Raw genomic sequence first — 12187 nt, 5'->3', positions numbered from 1 at the left:
TTTTGAATGCTTATTTGAACAATTCTGGCAGTGTTAGAATATACTGCTTATATATGAAATGGGACAATAATATTACACCTGAAAACTGATAATCTGGGCGCTGTTATGCATGGGAGTTCAAACCGAACTTCATTGCTTCTGCAAAGTATTCAAGGTTGTGTCGTCTGAAACAAATGGCGTCACGATCGATAGAATGGCTGATGCAGTTAGCGTCAAACCAGCGAGTAAGCCAGGCTGATTTAATCAAGGGCATCTCTTGCGGTGCGTCCTACGCACGCGCGGAGAGCCCCCTTAACCCACGGGTCCGAATCTAGCCAGCGACAAAAGGTGGCTCCTGACTGAAAGCTTGGAACTGATACAAGGGTTCCCCAAGATATTTAAAAGAACAAAATGGCGCGAAGAGACAGAAAGAGTGACCAAAGCAATCCCGGATCGTAGTGGCACCTCAGTGCGAGGTCGTTAAGCTATTGGCCCCTGTGCCGAATATACAACGCCTCTGCTAATACTGTACATAAACTTTGCGTTGACTCACTATCGCCTTGTGCACTTCGTCTATCAGCTCTGCGCAGACGCCGCCAGGAGCTGAGACAAGTGATCCCCAACAAAGTATGAGAACTTGGCACCGTCGTGTGAACAATAAAGTTATCCATGCACTACTATGCAATAAAGAGAACAATTACTCAGAATATTTCAGACGATGGAAGCCATGTGTTGCCCCATTCGTTTGAGAATACAAGCATGTTTTTCGAAAATGGAAAGAAGATATATTTGGCCAAATTTTTATTAAATTTGAAGCATTTCTCAGAGAAATTTGGCGGCTTTGAGCGCATCTCTCCATATATTTATCCATATAACTAGCCCCTTGCGTTTGGGTGCTCTCGCTTTCACCCCCTATACTTCGCGTGAACCAAAATTATCATGGAAGGGTAAGATGGTTTGACGAATATGACGCGCTGGAGAAGACGTCAATAATGTCGCAATCCTGCCGCGTATATAGTTAAACCTTTGCCGCCTGACAGTAACACATACCCATGGCCGGGTATGTTCTACTGGTATGTGCGTAAGTGCCACAGGTGATTGACACTTAGTATCTAAGTGTCAACTTGAACATGCTCATACGCATGTTCCAGTTGGCATCGGAGCGCAAGTGAAAACAACTGAATAAACAAACATCTGCAACCCTGGAACGACGACAACACCCAAGGGCCGTTTAAGCGCGTAAGCATTAAGCAATGCCCGACATCGGTAGCGTCGACCCAAAGAAGGCATAGAATAAATGTCAGGGTTTCAGCTGGAATCGAACCAAATGATTCTGCGTGGCAATGAAGCATTCTGCCAAAGAGCTACGCCAGGTAGCGGAACTACTGTTCAAATCGACGCAAATTTTCATGAAACATCAATAGTGCTTGCAGTGCTACCTACCCAATTTTATGAACAATGCATATGTACTCCTTCAATACAGCCATCACGTCTGGTTAACGTTCATTGTGGTTAGGTTCTAAGCGCTGAAGTTGGTTTATGTAGCAGTGCCCAGGACCAGCCTCTTCGTGAGCATCGAATCTTCATACAGCTTCTGCTGTTGCTCATACGCATGTGTTGTGAGTGAAGTGCGCGAGTCAAGTGACTTTCAAATTTGGCGCGTAAGATGAACTACTGACAATGGGTGCAAGATGGCGTATTGCGCCAGTGCGGCGAACACTGGCGATTGGAAAAAGAAGAAAATTCAAGGAAATGGGAGAAAAATCCAGAGCCAGGGCATCGAAGAACGAGGAAGAGGAGATTCGGGCTCGTGCTTGGAAGAAGAAGGCTAGGGTGCGGCGTGCGACCTCGTCGGGTGCGAGTACCTCCTGGGCGTCAGGGCATCCACCTAGCTGGCGACTGTTTCCACGGGGTCCTGGTGACCATTCAACCGCAGCGGCTATTGGCGAATCCTTGGCAAGACCTTGGTCTGATGTTCGAGCGGAAGACAGCGCAGCAGCTGACGTCTACCGGGAGCGGGAGCAAGCCGTCGGGCTACGGGCCCGAGCTTATGCACTCTCACCACGGCAGCTTCCCCAATGGACTATTGAAGGGCGTGAACCGCTGGTGAGCCGTATCCGTCTTCTCTCGCGTCCGGACTCAAACACGAGGACTTTAACCAAAAGGACTGTTTAGACTCTTAGAGGTTTCCGCTCGCTAACGAAACTGACAGTGCTAATTAGTTAACATTTTTCTGATCTTAGTATTTTCCTTTTTGTGGTTTTTTTTTTGTGTGTTTGTGAAAGTATAATTTTTTTTGCAAATCAAACGCTCACTTCCTTTTCTCGTGAGAGATTAACGTTTCACAGCTAGCTCGACTGGCTTTATTTACTGAACCTGTCACAAATTGGCGTCCGCTACGACAGGACGTGAGTGTTTGCCACTAAAAAGTAGATTTGAGTAAGGCTAACTAAAAAAGTAAAATGGGCTCGCGAGAGTTGATGGCGCTGGCAGAACGCATGGGGTTGGAGGGAGCAGAATTGCAGGCTTGGTTTGACGCACGAGAAGCGCGTGAGCGCGATGAACGAGCCGCGGAGAGAGACGCGAAGAAAGAACAGTTGGAGCTGGAAGGCCGCAATTTACAGCTACGTCTTGAAGTAGCAAAAACGGAGAACCAAACCCGAGAAGCAAGCCAGCGACACTTGGAAGTAGAAGAGAGGACGCTGCAACTGCGCCTGAGAGTAGCTGAGGCCGGTGTCGGTCAGCCTACGGTGGCTGACACGGGCAACCAAAGGAACGCGCCTATGGTAGTGAACCCGCATAACTTTATACCCGTTTTCAACGAGGACAGAGACGACCTTGACGCCTACCTGAAAAGGTTTGAGAGAGTGGCGACAGGTCAAGATTGGCCACGGGAAAAGTGGGCCACGGCTCTTAGTTTGTGCCTTGGCGGAGAGGCTCTGAAGGTATTTGGACGGTTGTCACCGAACGATTCCCTGTCATACGACGAAGTCAAATTGGCACTGCTCCAGCGTTTTCGCTTCACGGCTGATGGCTACCGTGAGAAATTCCGGAAAAGCAAGCCTGAAGACGGCGAAACTGGAAAACAGTATGCCACGAGACTCCAAAGTTTCTTTGACAGGTGGATAGAAATGTCTCAGACAGAGAGGAATTTCGATTCAGTCCGTGACTTGATTGTAGCCGAACAATTCATGGCGAACTGCAGTAGTCAACTGGCGCTCTTCTTACGGGAGAAGAACTGCAAGACTCTGGAAGCCATGGCAGAGGCAGCTGATATATATATAGAGGCAAAGAGATTGAAGAACTTATTAATAGTTCAGAATAAGAGTGAGGACACAACTGGGAAGGCTAAATTGATTTCAAGCCCAAGAGCAGAGATGCAATGTTTTGTTTGTGGCCGTAAGGGGCACAAGGCTTCTGACTGTCGAAGTAAACCTAAACAAGTATTTTGTACAAACTGCCGTAAGTGGGGGCATGATGTGAAGGGCTGTCAGAAAATGACTGGCACTTCGAAATCAACTACATCTTGTTTAATGCTACCCAAAGAAGAGACCGGTCCACAACAATCCATGATTGATGGCGACGACTCGGACCGAGACGACAATGTTATGGGCACGGTGAAGACGCAAGCGCAATGTAGGAAACGTCCCATGCCAGTGTTACCAGGGGAAGTGAATGGACAGATTGTTCGAGTCCTAAGGGACACCGGAAGCAACACGTTGGTAGTACGCCGGTCATTAGTACCTGATGAAGCACTAACTGGCACTACCGCGACGTTGTGGTTGGCTGATGGCAGCACCATCGTAACCCCTGAGGCGGAGATACGTATCAGATCTCCATACTTTTCCGGCATGGCCATCGTCAAGTGTATGCCGTCGCCACTGTATGACGTCATAGTTGGGAACGTACCGGGGGCCCGTGACGCCAATGACCCCGACGTTTCGCGGAAACTTTCTCAAGATCAATTCATTAAGAAAAAAGTTCATTCTGCGGACGAAGGTAACCACCCAAATTCTCAACTGGTTGGTGCCGCACGTCTCAATAGTTCGCGAAGGGCCATCTCTGTTGGGCTCCCTGGCCAGATGTCTCGCAAAATGTTTCGCGAAGAACAAGAAAAAGACCAGACGCTTGACATCTGCAGAGCCAGAGTGGGTAAGAAGTTTGTTAGAAAGGGCTCGACATCTTTTTCTTTCGTAGCCAAGAATGGTATTCTTTACCGACAATACTTCCTGTCCCCTGGTAAGATCATTGAACAAGCCATAGTCCCGAAGTCCCTGAGAGGCCAAGTGTTACGTTTGGCTCATGAAAATGTCATGTCAGGTCATCAGGGTGTAAAAAAAAACAATAGATCGAGTTCTGGACGCCTTCTACTGGCCCGGGGTACAAGAAGATATCCGCAGATATGTCCGATCATGTGACGCCTGTCAAAGGACTTTACCGAAAGGCAAGGTGGGCAAGGTGCCTCTAGGGCGTATGCCGTTGATCGACACCCCTTTTGAACGTGTGGCGGTCGACATCATTGGACCGATAACTCCAGCCTCGGCAAAAGGCCATCGGTATATTTTGACTCTTGTGGATTTCGCCACTCGCTACCCTGATGCAGTGCCTTTGACAGCAATTGACTCAGCTACAGTGGCCGAGGGACTTGTCGAGATGTTTTCTCGCATTGGTTTTCCACGAGAAGTCTTGGCTGATCAGGCATCGTGCTTTACCTCAGATCTAATGAAGGAGGTGAATGAACTACTGGCAGTCAAGCATCTTAGCTGCACTCCATACCATCCTATGTGCAACGGGATGGTAGAGAGGTTTAATGGAACACTCAAGCAAATGCTCCGCAAAATGGTTCAAGAACAGCCTAAATGTTGGGATCGCTTGCTAGCACCTCTTTTGTTTGCTTATCGTGAAGCCCCACAAGCAAGCTCCGGGTTCTCACCATTTGAACTTATTTATGGCCGACATATTCGAGGACCTCTGAGCATCCTGAAAGAGCTATGGACTCATGATCAGGAGAACGAAGAACTTAAGACGACGTACGGATATGTCCTGTATTTAAGAGAGCGAATTGAGAAGACACTGGAGCTGGTACGACAAAACCTGAGCCGAGCACAGGTGTCGCAGAAAAGGTATTACGACCGCCACAGCAAGCAACGGGACCTGAAAGCAGGTGACCGTGCATTGATCTTGCTTCCCACAAGCAACAACAAGTTATTGATGCATTGGAAAGGGCCGTTTCCAGTCGTAGAAAAGAAAAACGACTATGACTACTGGCTGGACCTTGGACACAGAAAAAAACTTTTCCACATAAACATGCTGAAAAAGTATGAAAAACAAGATTACGTGGACCACGGATAGAGAAGAAGCGTTTGAATCACTCAAAAAGGCTTTGTCTTCTGGGCCAATCGTCAAAGCACCCGATCTGAAAAGAGAATTCGTGCTTCGGTCTGACGCCTCTGATTCTTGTATAGGCGCTATCCTTATGCAAGAGCATGATGGCATCCTCCACCCTGTGTCATATGCCAGTCGTCAACTTCAGCCTCGCGAAAAGAGATACTCAGCAATCGAGAGGGAATGCTTAGCGTTGGTCTGGGCGATAGAAAAGTATCATGTTTTTCTGTACGGAACGTCATTTGTCGTACAGACCGATCACCAACCACTGCAGTATCTCTTAAGGGCAAAACACCTGAACAGTAGGGTATTACGGTGGAGCCTCGCGTTACAAGAATATTCATTCCGAGTCGAGCACATTAGAGGCTCTGAAAATGTCGGCGCAGATTATATGAGCCGGTTGTGAATTTTTACGTTTTCTCGAGACAAGCGACTACTTCAAGTTGTTTGTTTGTTAAGGACATCTTGTGAATGGACGACGCGTGGTGACTTCTCGCGCACTGAACTGCAGTTTATTTTTCTTCGCAAAAGAAACTTTTCAAAGGGGGGACTCTTGTTGTGAGTGAAGTGCGCGAGTCAAGTGACTTTCAAATTTGGCGCGTAAGATGAACTACTGACAATGGGTGCAAGATGGCGTATTGCGCCAGTGCGGCGAACACTGGCGATTGGAAAAAGAAGAAAATTCAAGGAAATGGGAGAAAAATCCAGAGCCAGGGCATCGAAGAACGAGGAAGAGGAGATTCGGGCTCGTGCTTGGAAGAAGAAGGCTAGGGTGCGGCGTGCGACCTCGTCGGGTGCGAGTACCTCCTGGGCGTCAGGGCATCCACCTAGCTGGCGACTGTTTCCACGGGGTCCTGGTGACCATTCAACCGCAGCGGCTATTGGCGAATCCTTGGCAAGACCTTGGTCTGATGTTCGAGCGGAAGACAGCGCAGCAGCTGACGTCTACCGGGAGCGGGAGCAAGCCGTCGGGCTACGGGCCCGAGCTTATGCACTCTCACCACGGCAGCTTCCCCAATGGACTATTGAAGGGCGTGAACCGCTGGTGAGCCGTATCCGTCTTCTCTCGCGTCCGGACTCAAACACGAGGACTTTAACCAAAAGGACTGTTTAGACTCTTAGAGGTTTCCGCTCGCTAACGAAACTGACAGTGCTAATTAGTTAACATTTTTCTGATCTTAGTATTTTCCTTTTTGTGGTTTTTTTTTTGTGTGTTTGTGAAAGTATAATTTTTTTTGCAAATCAAACGCTCACTTCCTTTTCTCGTGAGAGATTAACGTTTCACAGCTAGCTCGACTGGCTTTATTTACTGAACCTGTCACAGCATGTTCCTGTTGGCATCGTTGCGCAAGTGCAAACAACTGGATAAATAAACATCTGCCACTCTTCAACAAATATCTGTGCGTACAACATTCATACATACATTTAGAGTCAATTCATGATATGTCGATCAATAAAAAAAATTGCTACATGGTCATCGTCCCTCCGCATGCTTCACATAACTTTGATTTCCAAGCACGTGAGATCTGCCGATTTATTTGTTCAAGTTATAAAATACGCTGCTTTCAGAAAAGACTTGTTATATAGAGTAATAAAATTTCCATGAAAATACAGAACTTTTCCACACTTTCCCACAACAATTGGCCTAATGGATTCGTCATATTACAATAATTTTGGAGCAGCGCTGATGTAGATGAATTGGCAACTGGTATTTTACCTGCTCAATGCTAAAGAAATCCCTGTAGTATACGAAAAGTCGTGAAGAAGCTAACTAGGAGAGAATTCATTCTAAAGGTACACTAAAGGAGAATAAAAACTTATGTCAAAATGAAAGCTCAATGAATGTATACCAACGTCCAAAACGGCATTATTATGAACAGCAGTGCTTTACTTATCTAGAAACCAAGCGAAATGTGTCACAAATAGTGCGCCCCAAACGCGACATTTACGAAATGACTTGATTACGTGAAAGCGTTCGACTATAATTAATTGCTAGTAATCAAACTAGCTGCATATACAAAAAAACCTTCCGTGCCTGAAGAAATGTAATAAATTGCTGCTGTCAGTTTTTGTTTGGAGTATAAATTGTCCGACTGGTTACTATGGGAATGACGAGAGTGGTTCAAAAGTTATGTTTTTGGCTGGTTAGGCTGAATAGGTGGTGCCTTCTCTCGGGGACTAGTTGCTCAAAGAAGGCACCACTATGGCCTCCATGATTGCCGACAATTGTTCAATGACCGTTGTTGCCGCTGAGATTTCCAATACCTTCTCTCTGCTGCTGATGGCGTCGTTTGTCAAGCAGTAAAGGCGAGCAACTTTGGAATGGGCAACAGTGGTACCAAGAAGACCACCTTCAGGCGGTGATTTGAATAGCGCTAACGAGATGCGGACCATTAAAACGTGACTAATTTCAAAATAAGCACTTCCTCGAATCACAGGTGTCACCACGAGTTTCTGTTCCAGTATACCAGCAAGCATTGTGAACTCGAATATTGCCGTTAGCATCCCTATAGTGACTGTGAAAAAGAGCATCATTTTGTTTTCAAATGCGTATGTTGTAAATTGATTTTCTATAATTAGGAAAAACTTGTAGAACTGTCAAAATAGGCGGATGAAGAAAGTTATAGAAAGTTGTCGGCGTTCTGTGCGCTTCGGTGTTACAAGAGCTATTGGGGATATTGTTAGCATTTTCTCGATTCTGACCTGAGCTGCCACGCAGTTCTTTTAAGAGTGCTTATAAAAGCTGCACCACTTAGGAATAGTGTCCATAGAAAAGACCATACGAATGTTACCATGCTCACAGGTGCGAGTGTTTCCTGATGAGAGCGATTCTCTTAGAGGAGCACTGCCAGATAGCGAATCAGTTTACTACTAAACTTAATTATTGTAACTTATTGTTATCATAATTACTTCGTTATTTCTAGAGTGTTAATTGTTTTTTTTTTCTTCTCATTTTACTCCTTCCTTGGAAAATTGTCCTGTGGTTGTCATCGTACGTGTGTGACATGCTACACATTATATAATAAACGAAGCTGTGCACCGCTGCGAATGAAAAAAAAAAGAATATATCACGTCTTTTTGTGCTATTTGGTCCGATTTCAATGTGATGGCTATAAGAAATTTCCCATTGACAATGAACCATACATCCAAAAAACAGGTCTGCTTAAGCCCCGGTGTTGTTTGTGCAGTATACAAAGTATCATCGTGAAGTCATTAGGCACAACGCGCATCGAACATCAATGAGTAGGTAGTTTAAATAGGATAATTTACTTGCCGGACTGATTCTGATGCCTCCAAACCTTAGAGGGCTTCCAGGCTGAAAAAGGAATATAACTGCAATCAGCATTGAAGATTCGATGCACATGCATTGCCCTCAGCTACAATGCATGTTCTCAGTGAGACAAAAAACCTTCCATGAGTCATGAGAAGCTTTTTGTGGTGAGAAGCCGACGTGTCATTCATAAAAATACATAAATACATAACTTCCTTATATAAAACCTAATTACGCACGATGAGCAGTACGTCTTGTGCACTTTGTTTTGTACACACACGTCTTCACGAGAATGTCAAACAGTGGCGACGAAATAACAAAAACCGCGCCTTCCAAAAGAGAACGTTTTCTTCAAAGCATCCCACAGCATCATCATCAGCCTGACTGGGTCATCCTGCACGAAAAAGGCCTCCCACATAATGTGCCAAACAACTTAGTCCGGTCCTTTTTGCTACAATTTTACGCTTGTGAGCTTTTTTATTCTCATCGACCCACCTAACTTTCTGTCTCCCTCTCGTGCGTTTGCCTTCAACTTGAATACCATATACCATAAGTTAATTAAGCATAATGATCAGCGGTGATTCTGCCAACGTGCCACGTGCCCGGCCCATGTCTATTTATTCTTGATTTAAATTATGATACAGCTGACACTGGTTTGTTAACCAACCCACGCTCCTCTCTACATTTTTCTCAAGGTTACACGTATCATTTTTCTTTCCATCCCTCGCTGCGTTGTCCTCCGTTTTCGCTGGGCCCACTTTGTGATGCTCCAGGTTTAAAAAGCTAGGAATATATTGTGCTACATTGTGTTTGGTGCTCTGTTGGATGACCGAGGGCACTTGCTTTTGTCGTGTGTTGTCTTTCGTCGAACAATTTTTGACAAGTTTTGAAACCATAAAAACGTCCTGAAATAAAAAACTCGACAGACGAGATGAGCCAAGCTGGTCGACATGTTTTGGCGAAAAACCAGTTGAGATGGGATCCTTATGCGGTAGTTGGATCTGTTCACAGAACTGAGCCTGGAGCCACATCTTCTCCGCGGCACTGGAGGCGATTGTGTAGGGACTTGGCAAACGAGTGCGCCGGGCATCCGAGCCTCGTATAAGCAGCTCGTCTTTTCGGTGCATTGTATGGCAGTGGTGTGCTGTTATGCCTGGCAGTCCAAACAAAACTTCATTGCATCTGCAAAATAGTCAAGCTGGTAACATCTGATGCAAATGGCGTGGACATCAATATACTGGCTGCTGCAGCCATTGTAAACTCAAGCGAGCGGCTAAGCTGATGAAATCAACGGAAGCTTGTTCTTGTGGCGGTGGTGGGTAAAAACATTACTTGACTAAGGAATTCGAGCACGTACGGCCCAAAGTCTCCACACGAACCGAACTGCGCTATGCGTTCATGATTTCATGTATTTGCATGACGTGGGCGGCCCGGTCAGTGACGGTCTTCTGATTGGCCGGGCCGTCGAGCACAGCAGGGTCTGCCATTCCTCCCATGTGGTCAGTGGCTGTGGGCCCCGCGGGGAAGGGTACACCGAGCATCCGAGAAGGATGTAGGAAAATATGCGTGGGAGCGAGCGCATTCAGCACAGGACGGGGAGTATGCTCCTAAGTAGATGCGAGAAAGAAAATAAGGGGAGGGAAGTGTGCGGGTCTGGAAGCGACGCCTTAATATCTGTGAAGGTCCAGGGACCGGTGGGGTGGATGGTATTGCTGGCGTTCTGCGTGGTATGCTTCAGTAATATCGCTGAAGGAATGCATGCGCTTCCTAGAAGAGCCCGACTCAGAGTCCGCCACCGCCTAGTTGATGAGACCTCGAGCTTGGTGATTGGCGGCTTCGTTGCAGGGATATCTAGAGTGAGCAGGTACCCAGATCAGCTTCACATGGCGGGCAAGATGTTTGGGAGGTGAGCTGCGTATGCCGAAAGCAGTGTCGTGGACTTGGCTTCGTGCATAATTTAGAATTACTGATTTTGAGTCGGAAAGGACTTACTGGCCATCAGTGCAAGTGAAGGCAAGTGTGATCGCCGCTTCTTCCGAGGGAGCCGGGTTGGATGCAGGAATTAGGCGGAGAGTTGCGATGGGCTGGAGCATGCGATCAACGACTGCAACTGCCGCGTCATCGCCCGTGCAAGCTGCAACCACCCATAAGGCATTCTCCTCGGAACCATATTATTCGTGTAGATCTTTTCCCCGGGCCCAGAAGCGGGCCGAATGGTATGCAACGTGAATGTTTCTAGGGAGAATCTTTATGGTGAGCTGAGTGTGTATATGTGGAGGGACTGGTAGGAGTAAGGGGTCGGCTGTTCGAATGTGAATCTTAAAGGTGTCAAGTATGTGGCGTATGGTAAAAGTCGTAGCTAGACGAGTGTATTGAGCTTGTGTGTTGGCCTCTATCAGTTCGTGTGTAGTGATTTGAAGCCTAAGTTGAAAAAGTTTAGTATTTTGTGTGTTAGGAGAGAGATGTAAAGCCACCTTGTATGTCTTTAAAAGCATGACAACCAGGGTGGATACATCTTCTTGTCGATGTCAGGAATACGGGACTGTATAACAAAAGCGGCTTAGTATGAAGGCATGAATGAGTCGACACAGATCGTGTTCTTTCATGCCATAACGTTTGCAAAAACTTGGCGAACAAGGTGCGAGAACTCCTACGTCATCTTCTTCAGTTTCATAATGGTAAAAGTGTTACGGCCGCTGTTTTGAATGTCTAGGCCGAAGATCCCGAATGTGAGGACCTCCGGGATAGCACGGCTGATGAGAACACTGGTGAGGGGAATAGTGGGATGAGCACGTGGTGAAGGACGTATGAGAAGAGCTTAGATTTTTCCGCGGAGCAGGAGAGACCAATATTTCTGCGTGTTGCTGTGTGATTTTGGCAGTGGTTTGTAAGGATTCCCCAAATTCTCTATCTATACCGTTGCTTTTCCACAGAGTGATGACATCGGCGTAGAAGGTGTGGTGTGGGTGAGGGATATTGTCAAGAGCACGGGATAAGGGAATGAGTGTGGTATTGAAGAGGAAAGGGCAAAGGACTGAACCGTGCGGAGTGCCTACTTCGCCGAGGGTGTAATCTCGGCCCTGCGTACCGAGAAGAAGAATTGTAAGTAGGCTACATGCCAACGCCCGAATTGAGGTGGGAGAGAGCCGCCACGATCGCTCGGTGTTCTACGCGATCAAATGCCTCGGTCAAGTCCAGGGACAAGACCGCCTTAGTATGAGCGGAGTTGGAGCATCAAGGATGTCGTGCGTCAGTTCAAGCATGGCATCTTAGGTGGAGTGACATGGTCAGAAGCTCACGATAGTGTACGGGTATGGCTTATGGCCTTGCATGTATTGAGTCAGTCTGTTTAAGGCAACGTGTTCGAGAAGCTTTCCGAGACTCGATGTGAAGGAAATAGGTAAAAGGTTTGAAATGGTAAGCAGTTTGTTAGGTTTAGGGGCAAAGAATAACTTGGCATGATGCCAGACGTATGGCAGGGTGCTTTCCTTCCAGCTTTAATAAAGTATTCTGTCATCTGGACAATCAATTGATCATCCAGATTACGTAGCA

At 46.6% G+C, this 12187-nt stretch overlaps 1 protein-coding gene across 1 annotated transcript in view; it reads right to left on the bottom strand.

Annotated features, from left to right (window-relative positions):
• The window catches only part of LOC142765973 (uncharacterized), a 150336-nt gene that overhangs the window by 50210 nt on the left and 87939 nt on the right, over positions 1-12187 (bottom strand). The window contains exon 9 of the mRNA XM_075867781.1: positions 8639-8680. Coding sequence (XP_075723896.1) covers positions 8639-8680 — 42 coding nt within the window. The remainder of the gene's footprint in view (positions 1-8638; positions 8681-12187) is intronic.

The sequence above is a fragment of the Rhipicephalus microplus genome, chromosome 6 (genome assembly GCF_043290135.1).
Source record: "Rhipicephalus microplus isolate Deutch F79 chromosome 6, USDA_Rmic, whole genome shotgun sequence".
NCBI lineage: Eukaryota > Metazoa > Arthropoda > Arachnida > Ixodida > Ixodidae > Rhipicephalus > Rhipicephalus microplus.
This window is presented reverse-complemented; position numbering and strand designations above follow the sequence as displayed.